This window comes from Gadus macrocephalus, chromosome 3 (assembly GCF_031168955.1).
Source record: "Gadus macrocephalus chromosome 3, ASM3116895v1".
NCBI lineage: Eukaryota > Metazoa > Chordata > Actinopteri > Gadiformes > Gadidae > Gadus > Gadus macrocephalus.
Window position 1 is genome coordinate 12308008 of NC_082384.1, and position 20222 is coordinate 12328229.

Consider the following 20222-nt stretch of genomic DNA (forward strand, 5'->3'; position numbering starts at 1 on the left):
ACCGTTAAGTCTCATATGACCAAACTGGTTCCAAACAAGTACATTTTTTTGGACATGTGGCATTCCTGCTGATTAATAGTATAACCGCACCGGGACTTTTGTCTATGCATGTATCACTCCGCTTTACAGGGGTCTCAAGAACTGTTAATTACATTGATTGTAAGCTGTTAGCTCATCAGAATCACACGTGCCACCAAAGTCATTGTTGTCAGATTTATTTCACTGGCTACACAATAAATGGAAATGTACGGATATATGTATATGATATAAAGTAGCTGGCCTGGGGTGACGTGAAGAATAGACAAACAAAATGTGGAAGGAAAAATGTTTGTCGCATGAATACAGGCCAATCCTTATTCATTTGGGGGAACTACTTTTGTGGACTGAGCCTAATAAATGATTAAATAAACGCATCACAAACTGTCACTTATTTTTAACTAATACATGACACTTGTAGAACTCTTGTGCTTTTCTACGGCCTCATACCTACGACCGAATCACAGCGGTGCTGACATTCAGTATAACAGCACTCCCCCTGGTGTAATATTGCTTTAATAGCTCTGCGACTATTTATTGTATTCATGAAGGACAGGTTTGTCTTATCAAATCTTAATCAGCAGGTGATCGGGTAACCCTCGCCACAGCCAATATGAGGTTCTGTATGCCAAAACATGTGTTTACCCCCACCAATCAAGAGCAAGTGTTGTATAACTCAAAGAAATCTACAAGTTATGGTTTTTAGAAAACTTGAATTGAACGACATAACCAATTTTTCTTAGTTTCTATGCATTTTGACATGGATATCCCTTCTTTTGATCCTTTTTTTGACAGGTTTTCTATATTTGGATGAACTTTCTTGTCAAAAGAGCAAAAGTAGGCAGCAGTTTCCGCCACTTATGCAAGTGACTACAAGCTAACGATAATTTGGTATTTATTAAAAAGATTGTGTGGGGTAAGCTTTAGGGTTAACATGCAATATTGTCTTGTAAACTAAATAACCAAAAAATTATGAATGTTTTTTTTTTTTTTTTTTTACAAATGTATAGCACACTTTAGAAAGGGAGTTGATTCCACTTGTTGTCCTGGAAAATCGTAGAAAACAAACTTTTTTTCTTTTTTTTCTCGTGCTAATAAGATATGCTGGAAGTCCTACACTCGATATTTCGTCAAAATGTTGCTCCAGTACTTGGATCCTTTGACCTTGGCCATAATGGTTTAGTCCATGCTTTGCTGTAGCTTTCCGTCACGTGGCAATGACTGTGCTATAGAGGGGGATGGGTGTCCCTGCCAGACTGTGCAGTGCACTTCTCCAGTGTGCTGCTATCTAGTCTTTGTTGGTTGCAGGTAACTCATAGTGATGAATGAATGCATGCAATTATTCAGTGTACCATGTTTGTGTCCTCTATCAACAGTTATTCTTGCGTTGTAAGAAATAGTCTTAGTTTGGCTCCTCCTTGTTTTTTTGCCTTTGTGTTGCTGGCCTAGTGCTCCCTCACACAGTGCCTAGTTTTAGCTAGCATTTTGAAAAATGTTTTTTTTTTCTAAAACCCTGACAATATCTATTGTGTGTTAGTAAGACCCTTTAGTGTGTTTGATAAACAAATAATATAGAATCCCCGTCTGATTGAATGGTTTAGTCCGCGTGTGACTGCGGATGAGGTTTTTCCAGAGTGGGGGATGGGAGCTGCTCTGTGGTGGAGTAGGATAGCAGGGTGTACTCTTGTTTGAACTGCTAGCTAGGTTGAGTTGAGGAAACCATGTGCTCTGCTACTAGTTATTGTTTTGTATGTAGGACACATGTGTCGGATCACACTTAATCAGCAGATGACCATAGCCATAAGAGGTTAGGCGTGCCATAGCATATGAATAGTATTCAGAGGGGGGGATGGGTGGCTCGGAGGGACACTGCAGTGCACTGCTAGCTAGTCAGAGTTGGTTGTCAATAAACTTGTATGGATTGTGAATCTGCAGATATTTGGTGCGCCATGTTTGTGTCATGTCAAAAAAATATGCTTGCATGGGAAATAAAAAAGATTACATTTACTTGGTAAAGTCTTAGTTTGGCTCCTCCTGGTTTTCTCCCTTTGTGTAGCTGGCCTCTGGCTCCCTCAAACACCAGAAGAAACCCACTTGAATTTCACACACAGCCTAGTATTTTGCTATCATTTAGATAATATCGTTTTTCCACACCCTAATAAATTATCTATAATTGAATATTCTTAAGAATCATGTGTTTTTGTTCAACCAAAAAAAATTCCCCTCTGGTTGAATGGTTTGGCCCATGTGTGACTGCAGCAGATGTTGTTCTAGAGTGGGGGAAGGGAGCTGCTCTGTGGAGGAGTATTATGTTCGGGTGTGCATTCGTTTTAACTGCTAGCTAGGTTGAATTGACGGAACAATGTGCACCGCTAAGACTCATCAGCTGTGGTAACAGTTGGCATTTTCTTTGTTTGACCTTGATTGCATTTCCTTTTAGAAAGTTAATATATTTAAAGGTATGATTGATGAAAAAATGCATTATCAATCTGCATCTATCAAACTTGTCACCTGGTTTCAAAGTTAATAATAATGTATTTATTGAAGATCAGCAAAAAGTGAGACGTCACAATCTTTGCCCAGCCCCGCCCACTTTTTGCCTTTCTTCCTCGCACCCCAGCAGTGCGTATTTTCACTCTGACTCAATGAATCACTGGCCAAACTAAACTTTTGTTTTTGGAATTGTACAGATTGAATTACAAAAAAACAATGCTTTGGTATTGTATGGTTTGAAATAACTTTCGTGTTTTGAAAGCAAGCTAATGTCTAATGTACAAATTGAGAAAATATTTTAGCTGACTAAGATGGAGGACTTTTGATTGAGGGACCTGTAAGGGAAATGCCACAGAATGTACTCAAGTCTGGTTCCTATTTCAACTGCTATTACCAACAGAATTTGAAAATATGTAGATGGTGAAGGCCTGAATCACCACTTTTCAGGAGATGATTGGCTATGCTGTGTTGGATTGCAGCGTAAAGCCTAGATAAAGATATATTCCAGTTATTCTAATTAATCAATTTAGATTAGCAGGTCACAAGTGAAACTAAATCAATCAATTATTTAAATTATGTTGCTTTCGAAAATAATTGCCATTGTGTGGCACATTGCTATAGCTAGAGCTGGTAACACTGGTGGCCATTTTGTGTATCTGCTGTCTGTTCTGACAAATAAAAATGGTGACTATCCGGAGGCTTTTCATCTTAATGTCAGAGTAACATTTAAATAAATATTGTTTAGGCATTTTATGCTTGTTGAAAAAGGTTTTCCCTTTTCTTTGCATCTTGTAAGACTGAGCAAACTGAATTATTCTGCTGTTGGTGATGGTATGAGGTGTTTGGCAGTAAAACCTTATTCATACTATTATCAGTATTAAGATTAATTTTGTTGGTCTAGTTTATGGTTACATATTTAGTTTAATGCCATGTCCCAGGGTGGTTTCAAATATATCCCGACCTATGCGGTTTCGTGTGGCGTCAGGATTCGGGTGGACGCTTGAAACGCAAACGATTAAGTCATTGCCCCCCACCTGCTGGGGGACGTCAGAGTTGCGTTGATTTATTTATTTTTTTTTGTATTTTTGAACCACGGGGAACTACGTTTCGGGTCCGGGTGGACGGGGCCTGAAAGAGGTCAGTTTGTGCTAGCTTGGGCCGTAAGCGCTGCGGAACGGCTGTGCCGCGGTCACCGCTGCTGATCGCTGTCACTCTAATCAATGAAACCATTTCCACCGGGCGCGCTGCGGAACGTCTCAGCAGTGTCCCAGGGGCGGCACGCCGCGCCGCAGCGCTATCATTACGTAGCACTTCTATTTTTGACGCGAGCCGTTGCTGAACCGCGTCAATTTCAACAGAGCGGATTGAGCCGGACAGGAAGGGAAAAAGTAAAAGCCATAGAGCATCCAGTCAATTTTCCAAATGAAACGCAATTCTCAGCTCATGTAGCCTATCACAACTTCACATCAACATTACGTCATGACCGGTGACACCAGATCAGCAGTCAATCAATCAAAGGGTCTTAGAGGGTCGGCAACGTGGACGACGAGAGGCTGATTGTCGAAGTGGAGCAACATAAAATAACTTATTAAATAAATCATCCAATGTCCGGACAATGTCAGAAAGGACAAAGCCTGGCATTTAATTGCAGTCGTTTTGGGAGTGGAAGGAGAGTACATTAGGTTTAGGATTATCGCGTGATCTCGTGATCTCACGTGAATACGGCTTGGTCGCAAGAAAGCGCTACGCTGTCGTTACGTGCCCGGTGGAAATTGCCGCAGGGCAGAGTCCGCAGACATTCCGCGGCGCGTACGTCCCCGGGGGAAATCAGGCGAGCTGAGGCTGGCTGTGCATGGCATAGAGAAGCCATTTTAGCTTCCTGCAATGATTTTCCGGCACGGTTACTGAATAGGAATGGTGGGGAAGGTGGGGTGACTGCATTTTGAATTGTGCGCATTAATGCTGCAGTGTTGACACGGCATGCTAGGAAATAAGCCCCATCCGTTTTTGGAACATGTCACGTCACGTTCATTAGGATATTTTGCTCTGATAAGGAAAATGAGTATGAGGCGCTTTTTAGGTTAAGCTTTTCATAAAGCGTAGAACACACGGCCTAACATTAATGACTGTCTTTCTTTAGTTGTGATTTATCGTTATTGTAAAGCACAATGCTGCTTAAGCTCTAGTCTATACAAACTATATTAGGATAGACTATTGACAAATGTGCTATTTCTGCTGAACCGACCCGTGCTGTAACAAGGTTTTGTGGTGGTTCTGTGTTATTGCAGCTCCAGTAACGCTTATTTTATTAACCTTAATGAATGTAGCAAATGTAATATCACAACTACAGCTAGTATATAAAGCCAGGAATTTATTTGTTTGACCATAATTGATAACCTTAATACATGCAATTTTAATTCTACAAAAATAGATAGTTCTGTTTTTATGTGGGGTCAAATCAAGCCCCCACTGCATACTTCCGCAATCCACCAGTGCTCAGCGGCCAAGCCTGGTTATGCAGCTGTTTAAGCGGGCTGTGGTCGGGTCCCTCGATTCAAGGGGCCCAGAAGTAGATATCTGCGTTCACTCCAATACAAGTGGGGATCATGAATGGGTCACTGCAAAAAAATCAAAGGCTCATAACTATCTTTATACCATGTACTAATAAAGAATAAGTTTTCTCTTTCCAAAACGCCCCCTCAAGCGTTTTATTAGCCGTTTTATTTTATTTATTATTTTGCAGGAGAAGGAGGGGTGGGCAGCTGAAAGGAGTCGTAGTGAACGTGTTGTTTCGGCCCGGCATCAGAGAGGGCTCAGTGCCGTCCGTTAACTACTCGTGTTCGAGGCTTTTGCTTTTACTTGACATTAATGATGTTGATGGTTTTTAGGCACTTTGTTTATTTTTTTAATGCGACACAACAAGAATATTGTGATTTCTTCATCCGGCATGTCATGCACCAGGGCATGGCTGGCTCCCATGATACGGAAGCAAATCTCTCCTTGATGTTGCCCTGAGCCATTGAGCAGTTTTCATAGGAATGATTTGGGTGGCATTTTTTTAATCCGCTGTCCTTTTGAGAGAGAGAGAGAGAGAGAGAGAGAGAGAGAGAGAGAGAGAGAGAGAGAGAGAGAGAGAGAGAGAGAGAGAGAGAGAGAGAGAGAGAGAGAGAGAGAGAGAGAGAGAGAGAGAGAGAGAGAGAGAGAGAGAGAGAGAGAGAGAGAGAGAGAGAGAGAGAGAGAGAGAGAGAGAGAGAGAGAGAGAGAGAGAGAGAGAGAGAGAGAGAGAGAGAGAGAGAGAGAGAGAGAGAGAGAGAGAGAGAGAGAGAGAGAGAGAGAGAGAGAGAGAGAGATATTTTGGAAGTCAGGAAAGACTGGCAGTGAAGATATTTGTAATTGGAGAATATTTAATTATTTAAACCACAGAAACCGAGCTCCTTCTAGCACACAACAGTGATAGAACACTACAGTGACCTCCAGTGTTTCTTCCGAAGCAGTGCTTGGGAACCTCCATTTTAGACTTGGATTAAGGCATAATGTAATCATTTGGTTGAACATTTTTAAAGTCACTAAAACTAAAAACCTATTTCTTGTTACTTTTCAGGTAAAAATGGAAGTCGCTGTTGCAGAGGAGAAGAAGAAAATTTTCCGTGCCAGGAAAACCATGAAGATCAGTGATCGCCAACAACTTGAGACACTTCACAGCACCTTGTTGTCGAGCGGGGCCACCCTGTCTAATCCCTCTCCGCCTCCTATGCAGAATGGAAGGCACAAGGAGGACGGGCATAAAGCGCTGGATAAGGAACGCCACGACACATCCGACTCCCAGGCTATGTCGCCAACCTCACCAGGGTCCTGCGGCTCGCCCACACCTTCGCTGTCCCTCAACTTGTCCCCCTCCCCTCCTATTTGTGAGGCTACCACTTTCCCCACGTCCCCATTCCGTTCTCTGAACTTTGACCTCGGCAAGAGCGCTGACGGGGTCATGGAAGGCTCTCCATCCAATGGCAGCTCGGCGGCGGCTCCAACGCAGCCCAAGGCTGGCAATGACGCCAAGGCCGCCAAAATGGATACCATCACTGAAAACAAAAAGGTAATCTATTTATCTAAAGTTGCAGATTCAGGGATTTTCATTTTGATCCTTTTAGCGAGACCTTTGGTGGAATGTGGTACATTTTCCGGGAGATACAAACATGTGTCGCAACAAACGCCCAGTTCGTAACATTCGTGGTACTGGCAAACTCGAGGGCTTTCATCAGTGAAAGCTAAATCCCCATTGTATTCAGTGATGGATGAAAGTCTTTGAGATTGCCACTTAAACTCTGAATGTAACCAAAGACCCTTATTTGAGTAACGTGGTTAATTTGGTTCTATTTCTTTTTCTTGTAATGTTAGCTTTTAGTTTCTTGGTTAACTTTGCGTTCTCTACTTCAGGATGAAAAAGCTACAGCAGAGCCACCAGCCACAGACTCTTCGAAAGAGTCGGGTAAAAATTCAGTGTCGAATTCTTCGCCTCCCACCCCTCCCCCCATCAAAAAAGTGGAGAAAGACGGCCGTTCAGAGTCGGGCATCACACAGGACATGGAAGTGGTTGGTGACACTACGATAGCGAAAAACTCAACAGCAAAAACGAAAACAGACAAACCCTCTTCACCAAAACCCTCTCCATCTCCATCCACCTCCACGACTCTGATGAAGCAGCACGAAATCAAAGTTCTGGAACCAAAAGAGGAGAAGAAGGTGCCGGGAAAAAGTAAACAGAAGGACGCCAAAGACGAGGTCATTAAGGATGTTAAAGAGGATGGTAAGAAGGGGGCTACAAAGGCAGAGAAGATGGAGGTTGACTTTGTGAAGGTTGACGCAAAGAAGGAAAAGAAGGATGCTGCTGTAAAGACCCCAAAGTCGTTTCGTCCCTCCTTCACCCCTCTGGTATACACAGGTAAGGGGATTAGGATGGGTCAAATAGCTGGTTGTTTTATCAATGGTATTGAGGTATTGATCTTATAAATGTATGACAATAAATTATCTGAAACTATCATAATAAATAAGTGTACTGCATACGTGTATGCTACATAGCATGTGCAGTTGTTTTTTTTCTTTGATTGATTGAACGTATTATAAAAAAAAAAATTGTGGCGGTTACTTTGTTCTCATAGACGTGCAGGAAAAGAGCAACACCGTAGGTCTGAAGCGAGTGTTGTCCGAGGGCGAGGAGAAAGAGAAGGTTGAGCGGGATGGGAAACGGCCCAAGATCGACGGAGTGGAACTAGAAGCTCAACTGGAGCTCAAGATTACTGCAAAAGCTGGCAGTCGCCTTAAACTTGAAAAGGTTTGTGTGGCCAACTATGGCTGTCCAGTTGTCTCTTTATTGCAAGATGCGTGCAAAATGAGGAATAGGATTTGTTGTTAACGATCCCCTTTTGTTTGCTAGGTGGTGCAGCAGTTGGTCGAGGATCGGTTGCGAGTCTTGCAGCAAACAGTTTTTGACCAGAACTTACAAGAACTGAAGGAGAGAGTACTGAAGATCGACTCTGCCACCAAACACCAATCAACACTAAACACACTTCAAGTAAGTGGATTGTTGCTTGATTAATCAATTCGACATTAAAGCTGAAATAAATAAAATGCGTTTATAGAAGAAAAATTAAATCATGAGCATCTCTATTCTTTTCGCTTCAGGCAAAGATATCCCGGCTCACTAAGAAGTTTGGCGAGGCAAACCAGGCCTTGGAGAACAAAAGAAAACAGGAGGCAAGTTATAATCATGGTCTTTCACACAAAAGTAGTTTCTTTCCAGTCCTGTGTTCTCACTATGAACTACTGGGCTCTGCAGGTTATTGCTGCGGCAACTGCTGCCGCCACGGCAACTGCCGCTACCAGTGCAACCGCTGCCGCTGCTATGGCAGTCCAAACCGCTGCTGCTGTTGCCAGGGCTCCGGGACCGTCGGGTTCTCCTTCAATCCCACGGTGAGTCCTATGTCATGCAGCTTCCTTGCAGTTTTAACCAAAGGTCTTTGTGTCACTGGCGACCAAAACATAGCTAAGATATATAGTTTAGATCTCGGACATAAATTAATAATAAAAAGATGTCCACATGATAACTTTTTGATAATTGATCATGCTAAGTATATTCCATGCAAAATATGATGTGCTGTTTCATGTGTTGGTATTTTGTATACATCTTGCCAATGGGCTTTTGTATGAACGTGACAATACCGGCCTGAAGCCCGTATTACACCCGGAGACATTGCCACTGCATATATTTAACATTGTCATGGATTACTATCTGTAATCCCTTGTGACTGGAAAACTGAAATCTAATGGAAACAGAATAAAGACTGCAAACCTTCCATCTCCCAAAACCATACTTTTGGAGTACAAGATTTCACGTTGCGTTTACCCTTTGAGGATCTACCTCCTTTTTCCGTCCCAATATTTACGTCACCAAAAATTTGAAATTGACACACACTCTTCGGTCTCTTTTTTTTTTTTTTTGCCATCTGCATTTGTTACCCCTGAGTGGGTGTGGGTCCAGGGTCTTGTGACGTTCTACAATTTGAAGCCTGAGAGCACTACCTCAGGCAATGCAGAGTGTAGTAAAAACTGCACCTCTCCTCCCCAACAGCCTGCTCCGTCGGCACTCAGAGGAGTCCCAGCCCAGGACCCCCAGAGAGGGACTAGCGCCTTCTGGTGGCAAGACTTCCACACTGACACTCAAGATGAAGAAGAAGAAATTGATGATGAGGATGCGGGAAAAGAAGGCGATGAAGATGCAGGAGAAGAAAGCCACCATGATGCAGGGGCAAAAAGTGTTGATGCTGAAGCAGAAGTCAAAGACGCAGGAGAAGAAGGAGGGATATGGCGGAGGAGGAGACATTGGTCCACAGAACACTGGGCTGGCCGACCGCTTGTCAAATTTCAGCGAGGGGGATTGCAGAGCGGATGTCAAACTTCGACCAATCAGCTCTCAATGCGAGAAATGGGTCTTCAAACTTTGCAGAGGAAGCTGGCCAACCCCTCGGGCCGACCGCTATGCCTCCTATATTTTCCGGAACTTGGTCCACTATGAAACATACTGTGACTGGGTGTTAAAAGTCAACTATATTGGCGTATTGGGCAAGGACGCACTGCCCAGGAACTTGAGGAAGACGTTGAGGACTTACATAGAGAAACGCTTTAAAGAGTTGACGTGTGACCACTGGAGAGAGATTCGAGATTCCATTAATGAATTACTGAGAGTAGAGAGGAGACCAGAGTTTTTTCAGACCTCTGAAGAAAAGATCCCTTCAAAATATACTGAGAGTACCCTGACATGACCTCTTGACCATTTTTGTTTTAAGAAGGGCTAAGCTGTATTTGACCAGTTGTAATGTTGTAAAAACATTAAAATTAGTTGTCTTTATTTTTATTATGCACCTTGGGCCTCTCCGATGTTCTTTTATGGAAATAAAGCTTACTTAAAAGTTGCTCTGTAAACTAAACTGATTTGTGATCATTATTTCGTTTTTTGTCAAACCAAATGCAGCCGTTGCACATTGCAATGTACTTGACAGAACTATGCCTATTTAATGGATACACACCCAAGTGTTCACCAAAGATGGCAAAGGACGGAAATGTAATGTGTTGAGAGTGGACACATCTAACACATCTAATATCTTTATATCCATGCTTGGGAGGAGCCTTCTGCTGTGTAAATGACTAAGTGTGAGCCATCTGTTCAAACAGGCTAGTCCGGACGTCCATGGAGATAAAGCAGACGATGGCAGGCCCTGCTTCCGCTCCTACTACTACTACTGGTGAGTAGCATAGACTGTAATATGCCATTGATCAGTTTCCAGTATTTCCTTGTGGAAGAGCTTTAAAAGCAAATTGACCAAAGACTTGGATGATATTGGCAAACTCTATAACAATATTTCAACCAGATTTCTAATAAAGCATTCACTGATCTAAAGAAAAATTTGTAAAGTAGTTCAGCACAACAAACTGCATGCCCAGTAGGGCCGAGCCCCAGGAGCGACTATGGAAAGGCCGGAGCCTTCGCAACGTATTCCACGGTTTTGCCATGGATTTCCTCCCATCGGTTGACCTGTGGCGGTGGTATTTGTTTACTATGCTCTTTATTATTATTATTATTATTATTATTATTACTATTACTATTTCTATTGCTACAGCTACAAAAATTCTCCCGTTTGTGTGCCGAATGGGTGCAAGGGAAACTTCGAACAATGTCCAGACCTAATTCTCTAGAAGTTGTCTTGAGAATTTCTAAACTTTAGAACAGAGAATGGTACCAATAGTATGTAAAGTGAACCACTCTCTAGGCAGCGACAGACTTGGCAAATGCCAGAGGTGCGGTCCGATTTTCGGCTGGACTGGCAGGCCCCAATAATAACATAAAAAGATTTGTTAGGTAAAAGTAATTAAAGTGTCTTGGCCACATTATCGACCAGCCCACATCCCTGCCTCTTCCATAGTGAGGTGGTCAGAGTTTATAAATTCAAAAGAACTGCGGTTCTAGTAGACAGTAAACATGGGGGAATAATAGCTTCAAGGCTATAATCCATGGTTTCTCAACGGGGGCGGTACCGGCCCCCTGGAGGGCGTCCGCACAACCTAGGAGGGCGCTGGGAACGAGATTTTAAACTTTCATGGTTTTCATTTTTTTTGGTGAAAAAATAGGCTACCTGAAATAAATAGCCTATTTTCATTTATCGGTTTCTAACCCCTCTACCGTCTCCTACTTTTTTACTGTCTATGCGCAGTGTAACAGTTGTCATACAGCGCGGTTCGGTGCTGCACACGCCCGGACTCCCGTTACATCAGCTATCGTCATGATCTCTATAGTAACGCTGATAAACATAACCCAAGTTCGTGGGTTCAATAACCAACGCAACACAATCAAACATGGGGGATAGCAAAAGAAAAACAACTAATTTTGTTTCAGCCCGTTTTCCTCCTTCCTCTTGCTGTTGTTAGGTTCCAACTGCTCTGAGCGTAGTCTCCACGAAAAGACTTGCATTTCAAATACAAAATGTATTTGTATTTGCATGTCATGAATATTCATGAATATTTATTTATATTTTCTTCACCAAAACCAATTCAGAGGGCATTCATTGCTATTAGTGACCACCGCAAAATCAATGAATAACGATGCAATGACACCTTTAACCAATATAACATGAGTGTGAGTGGGGTTGTTAGTTTATTTATTTATTTTTATTGGGGGGAGCGCCAGGGGATCAGGGTAAGGTAAGGGGGGCGTTTGCTCATAAAAAGGTTGAGAACCACTGCTCTAATCAAACAAAACTTAAATAGGGCTTCTTAAAAAATATTATTCTGGGGCCCTCTGAATTTAACTGGGCAAAGAATACTGAAATATTCACTGAACTTGCCCAAACATATTAAATGTTGTAGGTTACTTTGCCCGCTCCCACCACCATGAAATAGATATTGTCCCCATACATTTTTTTACCACCACCGAGGCCGTGAATAAATCATTGGGAAAGTATCAGAAAAGAGCACTGATGAAATGACACTAATGTGTCTCTGAGGTAAGACAAGCAAGTCATTATTCTATGGGGTTCATTGTCGTTTCATTCAGATGCATGGCTAAGTGTGTGTTTATGTTTGTGTGTGTTACTTGGAACAATTTCTTGCTCGAATCGTCTGTTTTTCCACTTTTTTTTTAAATTATGGTTGGGCAAGGTTTTGATGCTTTGAATCTCGTTGATTTGATGGGTAATGTGCGGCAAGGTAAGTTGTGAGGCTGGGGCTAGGACTTGATAGGCATTCAGCAAAGTGTTCTGATAAAAGTGAGCGAGATGTTCGGCCAATCAGAATATGCAAGAACAACTCTTTCCGCTTATAATGGCATGACCCATAATAACAAGCTATGTAAAACGCATGCAGCACAGGGATTAAATTCATAATTGTATATATAGGAAGGCTACATTAGAGTTCTAGCCTTGATCTTTTTTGATGTTTTGACACAGCCCTATCATGTCAGCAACATCCTTTCGAGGTAGTTTAGCGAACAAGTCAAATTCGAAATATTCAGCAAGATTCTTTTTTGGAATCTTCCCCTAGCACTGTCAGGTACGTAATTTTAACACAATTCAATAATAAATTATCTATTTTATATGAAACACCAATTTTGAATTGTTTTCTAATGGACCTATTGGCTACCACTCATTCCCATTGTGGTCATTTATACAAACAATCTGGGCCCTGAACATAAATAATTGGTATTGAGAGTACCAATTTTGCATTTTATTCATTGGTAAACTGAAAGCTTGTTGGACTTGTTTAAATCGAAAAACACTTAAAAATATGTAATTTGTAATGAGTAGACTGGCAAAGACATTTATGGAAAAATACAAATGAATACTTGTATAACCATGATATAATGTCTATCCCTCACAACGTTTTGAAAAATTATGTTTCACTAAATGCATTTACTGTGCTTGTCTTAATTAAATGTTTTACGTGGAATTCTATATAGGTAAATAAATGTAAGAAGATTAAATTCCCGTTTTATAACGCATAGCTAACTTTATTAAATTCCCGTTTTATAACGCATAGCTAACTTTATTTTCAGCAGGAAACAAACCATGTCTCTCTTGTATTTTTTTTTACAGAGCAAGTGGGATATGTCCTCAAATTAAAATCTTGATTTCGATATTCAAATCTTCTTACTTTTCTTTAAGGGAATTGGGTCTTTTCTTTTCTTTTTTTTTCTTTCTTCTTTTTTTTTTAGGATTTTGTCTTTAACAGAGCCATCAGCATATCCGACCACTCAGCAGTGCTCCACTAGAGCACCATTCCAGGAGAGAGTTGTTGTTCTTGCAAGAGTAGCCCTTGACAGGTGGCTTGTCAGGCATTTTGGAGAGGAAGTCCTTATTGAGCTCGATTTTGAAGACTTCAAGGTCCTTCACAGAGGATACATTGGCTTGGATGAGGTTCCACAGCTTGGGCCCGAGTACTGCGAAAGATGTATCGTACATCGTCTGGTGTTTCGCCTTGCCCGACTTCGAGAGTTTTGGGAGCTTTGCGGTGATCCCGTTGCGTTTTAGAGCTTTGAAACTCGATCCCAATGTTGTTAGGATGGTGTCCGTTGAGAATCTTCCACATAGTCATGATGACATAGCGCTCCCTTCGCCTTTGGAGTGACATGAGTTTCAGGCTTTTGAGTCTCTCCCAGTAATTCATGTCTTGGCATTGTGCAAGTCTAGCAGTGAAGGTCTGTTGAAGGGCCTCGGTCTTCTGGGTGAGACCAACCTTCGACGAGACTTTTGTGTAGAACAATACGACCGCTGGACAACTTCTGGGACTATTTTCAAGATTAGTATTTTTATTTTCTTTCCAGATTCCATTGAGGAACTAAATTCCTTTTACATTGAAGAACGTGAAGAAATTGCATGTTTCGCATGTGAACACTATCACCAAAAAGGCCATCCATTTTATGAATTGCACCAGATTTAAGGCCACACCGGTCCGATGACCATAATGTCAACAGCCAAACAAATATGAACGACAACTCATTGCAAATCATTTTGTTACCCCGGGGCTACTGCCAAAATTGTGGTTGATATTCAGCCAATTGACTCAAGGACTGATCAAAGAGAAAATATGAAAAAAAAATTGGTCCTATTGGACCTTGCATAAGGGTAATGGGGCTGCACTGCAGACATGGATTGTATGACAATGTCAAGAACTATGAACGTGAGCCTGGGTATATTGTAGATCTTCCAATAATCTTATCACAAACCTACACTGGCATAAAGACATTGAGAACTTGGATGCATGTTGGGTCAAAGATGAGGAACCTTTCAAAATGTATGATGCAGATCATTCACCAATCACCAACCACAAACACACTTACCAACTGAGAAGCAGTATTCATAATGTGATGTCTATTGTTTTATGGAAAAACATTTAACACACATGCCACAATAGTATGTGGTTTGACCTATAATGAAAATGCACATTTTCATTATTGGATGGATGTGTTGATTTATCAAACATGTAATACTGGTATTATGCAGTTCTCCTGTATTGGCAAGAATATTGCATTGTATTGTATAAGGATCATGAACCATCTGTAAAGATGTTGATACAATCATAAAGAGACATTTTAATAAAGAAAATGCAACAAACAAAATATTCTGGTGTAAGACTTCTGTTCACCACTACCGGGTCACCATCTTAAATACATCATTTCCGTTTAGTTTTCAATTCAGCAAACCAAGCAAGGCAAATTGCTTTTGGCCACAAAAGTTTTACACTTTTACTGGCAGCTGTAGCCATCAAACCCCTGTCAAGTCATCTGAGCCAAATAAGGGTTACACTGGTTTCCTGTGACTTGGTCTAAAAAATGCCAAATTGCTAAACTTTTCCCGTCAACATTTTAACCTGTATTTTGATTAGTTATTAGGATAATGTCCTCTGCATTATATGTAGTCCGTCAACTTCTAAAAAGGTCTAGGCTGAACATTCCCTTTCTGAAGGCAAAGAATTGTGTGCTAATTTAAATATATTTTTATTTGGAAATCGTATCCAGAAAGCCACACGTGTCGCCAGCCTCTTCTAAATATATTTGCGATTGATCCGAGTTGATTGCTATATATTTTTTTCGTATCTTTCCAGCTACTCCTGCCCATTCTCTGACGACCCAAGCACTCGTCCCCGCCACCTCAGTGGTCTCTGCCCACACCCCGATCCTCCAGCTGATCACCTCCAGCGCCAACACCCTCTCCTCCCTTACCTCGGGAAGTATCACCACTCAAAGCCCCACAGGAACCCTCCTGGTCAAGGCCACCTCCGGGAGTGGCATGGTGGGCCAGGGGCAGCAGCTGCTTATCCAGCTTCCGTTGGTGTCGTCCTTCTCCGCCGGCTCTTCCCTCAACAAGGCAAAGACCACCACCCCCACCACCACGTTCATACTGAAGCCAGCCACCGCCACCGTCATGACAGCCCTGCAGAACAGTACAGGTCAGATGTCCCCAGCACAGATCTCCCTGGCACGGGCCGTCTACCAGGGCGGAGCCGGGGGCATTGGCTCTCCAAACGCCGGGGTGTCGATAACCACAGCCAGAGCCCCAGCACAGCTGATGTCTGTGGCTGGAGCAGTTACATCCACCTTGAGCCTTGCCACCTCCGGACCGGCCGCAACTGGCTCCACGGCCCCGGGACCTCCACAGGGGACATCTTTGACCTCCAAGACAGGTGGGGCGTAGTTGATGCTACATATCAAAGCCAATGGAATTGGTCTTGCGAGTCTGTTGATAGACTTAGAATAAAGAAACCCAGAATAGGCCAAAGTGAACATGGCAAGGGCAGAGTGCCAAACATTGTAATTAATTATACCATAGAGGTGACCTGTTGGAGGCATGCTTTTTCTTTTGTTGTAATTGGCGCTTTCCCATTTTCAGACAATCAAACTCCAAGTGGCACTCCAACCAAGGTAGCATTGTCCACACCAAGACCTAAAGGTTCGGTCATAGACCTTACTGAGGACGATGACGATGTGCAAGGTAACCCTGAGAACGCTTTTGGATTCCATTTCGTTTCGTATCATTAGAAAATGGTGGACTTCATTCTGTCTTTTGTTTGTGATAAGTGACGGGAGTTAAGAAGGCCACAGTCCCGCCCTCGCCTGTTACCACACGTCCTGTGATCACCATCCCTAACAGTAAGACTTCTCCCACCATCTCTGAGTGTTCACTAGCATGTGCAAAGAAATGTGTTATTCTTGGGTGGGTTGGTTGTATGTCTGTCGAAAGAGCGGAGTGAAACATTGAAAGAGGCTGAGCTTAGGAAAAATAATATTCCCAGTCCTTCAAACTACTAATGTGTATAATTTTAAAGCTATTGGTTACATAAGGAGAGCATCTCATAGCCAGACTATTTTGGGGTCTTGAAATCAGTGGATTAATTGATGTCATATCTGCCTAGATCCTGCATCAAGGTCATCGCCACAAATCCATCTGATCGGTGCAAATAGTCCTCAAGTGACAGTCCATCACCCTCCAGTGGTAAGATATTTGAACTGCATTTTACATGGTTTTCAAACTCAACTTTTTGTTGGCATTATTCGACACGTGCTCGAAGGTGCCCCAACTTATTGTTTTACAACCTGTTTAGCGGACACAGCCAAAGAAAGCTCCCATTTAGCATTATTGGACTATTCCAATCTATGATTTAAAAAATCGTCATCTCATAAATAGTAAAAAAAAATAACTCCTTACAATTTTTTAATATAGTATAGAATTAAACTCTTGAGGCGAAAATAATCATCTATAATTTTTGCACTCTCAGGATCGCCCTGCAACCACACCTACAAGCCGGCCCCCACCCACTGTGCTACCTCCCCTCCCCATGGCCCAGCAGCCCGTGGGACGTCTTCCCATAGAGGCCATCCAGACCTCTCCCCCGCAGCAGCCCCAGCTCAAGCTAGTGCCCAGCCCGACCGGCATCGTGCTGTCCTGGTGCGTGGCAGAAACTGACCGCTCCTGTGCTGCCGTCGACAGCTACCACCTGTTCGCCTTCCACCAGGACAACGCCAACTCCAACAGTTCTGCCCAGCAGCATTGGAAGAGGATTGGGGAGGTGAAGGCCCTCCCACTGCCCATGGCCTGCACACTCACCCAGTTCCAGTCTGGCTCCACCTACCACTTTGCTGTGCGAGCCAAAGACATCTATGGCCGCTTTGGCTCCTTCTGTGAGCCCCAGTGTACCAATGTCATCCATTCCAACACCAGTTGAGCTTAGAAGCTATCATGGATAGAAGTGTTTTGGTGAGTGATAAGTCATGGTGACTCCTTTCACTGCATCGATGGTGTTAAGAACATTTTACCTTCCTATTACCAAAATGCAAAGGTGTTTACCATTTTTGGTATCTGCAAGTGATTCTGGCGGCTATGGTTAGTTTGCTGCCCAGTGGATACGTTGTTTATTGCCAGTATAGGCAGTTGTACATAATGAGATTGTTTAGACCCTACTGAATCAGATATTTATGATGTTGACATCTGTTCTGCTGACTCATGTTATGTTCCTGTTCTGGACAGTAGACGACAGAACAATCAATGTTAGAATTTGCAGAATCTGAATGATTGTATGTTTTTTATGTTTTGTCTGGCAACCAGACTTTGACAAACACAATAAATGTTTTTTTATAAAGAGTGATTTTCTTTATGCTTAATTACAATCTAATTTGACAAAAGCATTACCCTTTTTTTTACAGGTGACTTGTCTTTTTTTCTTCTGTAATTATATTAGTAAATGTGGGCTGAAGTTTGTCTAAACTTACAAAGGCACCAGTGTTTCCCACAGACCAAGGACCAATGTGTGGTGCGGGGGGGTGGCGGCGGGTCGGCGGCGCACTCACTGACGTCTGCAACACGGCGACGCGGCCGTCAGTGAGTGTGCATGTAACTCCGCGTTTACATGCGGACACATCTGATTTGCATAGATGTGGAAGAACAGCTCAATCGGAATAGAAAAGTATTATATATATACACGCCTCAATCGGTTCGGAATAGAATTCTATGCGGAATAGAATAGGTGGTGTAGTCCGCTATAAATACTTATTCCGATTAGTTTGGGGTTTAACTTGGAGCAGCTGCAGTAGTTCGCAATAGAGTGGCGAAGTCACGCCCCTTCCGGTAGGGCTCATGGGACCTATGAGATCGAAAAATATGAATGGGTGTCAATGGAGAGAAAATAATTATTTTCTGGTCCCAGTCTTTATATGCCCTGGATTACACATGTTGTTTGTGGATTTAAATGATAATTTTTCATGCAAAGAAAACTAAAAATGTTCGTGAAGAAGTTTGATAATTTTAGGTTTTATGTGAGGCCGCTTTGTGAACTACAGCTCTTCGCTGCTCTCGACGCATATGATATACGTCACCACACCCGCCCTTGGAACTCGGCACAGAGATGGCGATCTCTCTGCCCCACTTCACCGCTTTTTCCAAGGGGAGGATAAAAGCATCGAAAGAGGTGAAAACCATTATAAATCGGGGCACGTGCAGAGTTTCAGTTATGCCGATGGGAAGATTGTCGGTCTTCTCCACGCCAGTCGCAGGGAGCGTGACGTCACATACGAGCCGTGTAGTCTTTCTCGTTGTGTTTTCTCTACAGCCTTTATCTGAACAATTGCACAATAAACGGTCGAACTCTTTGCATGAAAAATTATCCTTTAAATCCACAAACATGTGTAATCCAGGGCATATAAAGACCGGGACCAGAAAATAATTATTTTCTCTCCATTGACACCCATTCATATCTTTCGATCTCATAGGTCCCATGAGCCCTACCGGAAGGGGCGTGACTTCGCCACTCTATTGGTCCACTCCGTCTGTACTTTAATGCACACCGAACCTTACCGCTGTCAAGGAAATTGGATTTATTGCCTGATTCACGTCTTTGTTATTATCACTCCGTAGTAGTTTCAGTAGTCCGGTAACTTAACAACCCCAGCGTGTCCGGTTGCTAAGCGACGGGTGACATCGGTGGGTTCATGTGTTAGCATCGTCGCTCCGTGTGTGTGTGTGTGTGTGTGTGTGTGTGTGTGTGTGTGTGAATGACAGGGGGAACGAGTGCTATGCAGAGATGAATGGACGGAACGATTTTTAGATTTCCAAATCGCGTTATTAAAAAAAAAATATATATATATATATAATAAATTAAAAAAAAAAAAAAAAAGACAGAATCAATTCGTGGCGCTCGATGTTGATTCTGTGGCGCCGCGCCACACAATGGTCTATGTATGGGAAACACTGAGGCACTGTCAAGCAGTAGCTAAGGAAGTAGAGGGTGAAGGAATTAAGGCTGGTCCAATACTCCGCACCTAGCCAAGGCTCTGACGGGTTTCCCTGGCTCGAAACCGAATCCTAACTCCTGAGATAGCAGTTGATATTACGTTCCGCTGTTGTGTAAATTCTGACAGGTCTGTGAATGTGAGGCTCGATTTGTAAAAAGGTGTTGAGTGGTCCTATATATAAATACAATCCATTTAGCTTTAGTTGTAAATAGAGGTTACCGGATTGGCAGGCTGTATAATTGTTTTAACCAAAACAAGTCAATCGGGACACATGTTATCCTATAAAGAAGTGGAAAAGTGATGTGAAGGGGCTGCCCTTGTTTCTTTAAGTGGCAAATTTTACGTTTTATCGGAAGAGCATTTATTCATGCTTCTGAAATAGTAATGGCTGACATGTGAAACGTTTAAAACGCATGTCATGTAGGGAAAATAAACATTTATGCACATGCGTTTATAAAACAAATGCATTGCTCACTTTAAGAAGTAGCCTACTAAACTTGCAAACCAATTACAATTTAAAGTTACATTAATATGGTTTGAAAAAACAATGTCTTACCCTACGCTCGGTATTAGTCTGTCTGGCGTTTGGCCATTCTGATTTACAAGGATGACTTCATTGTTGTTGATGCTGCACAATTTTACAACATTATACAACAGATAGGCCCGAACAAGATTGGACAAGAGAAATTCCATGAATGCTGATAGTTGCTTATTATTACTGTTCATTAATACATTGTGCGTCAGAACTGTGAAAGTCATGCGGTTATACGGAATATCCGCAAGACTGGAACTGCGGTCTCGTATCCAAAACCGAATCAGTCGTGCTGATATTCGGTGCAAAAGCAGCAGCCCTCCTCGTGTGATATCGGCT

General features: G+C 42.4%; 1 protein-coding gene across 1 annotated transcript in view; it reads left to right on the plus strand.

Annotated features, from left to right (window-relative positions):
• Positions 1–17703, plus strand: part of atf7ip (activating transcription factor 7 interacting protein) — a 35070-nt gene extending 17367 nt beyond the window's left edge. Inside the window, exons 2-13 of the mRNA XM_060047327.1 lie at positions 6131–6619; positions 6961–7465; positions 7683–7855; positions 7958–8095; positions 8206–8277; positions 8360–8493; positions 10252–10322; positions 15172–15750; positions 15957–16058; positions 16145–16216; positions 16480–16559; positions 16843–17703. Of these exons, the coding sequence (XP_059903310.1) occupies positions 6137–6619; positions 6961–7465; positions 7683–7855; positions 7958–8095; positions 8206–8277; positions 8360–8493; positions 10252–10322; positions 15172–15750; positions 15957–16058; positions 16145–16216; positions 16480–16559; positions 16843–17289 (2856 nt within the window). The 5' untranslated portion in view covers positions 6131–6136 and the 3' untranslated portion in view covers positions 17290–17703. The remainder of the gene's footprint in view (positions 1–6130; positions 6620–6960; positions 7466–7682; positions 7856–7957; positions 8096–8205; positions 8278–8359; positions 8494–10251; positions 10323–15171; positions 15751–15956; positions 16059–16144; positions 16217–16479; positions 16560–16842) is intronic.
• The last annotated feature ends 2519 nt before the right edge of the window (positions 17704–20222 follow it).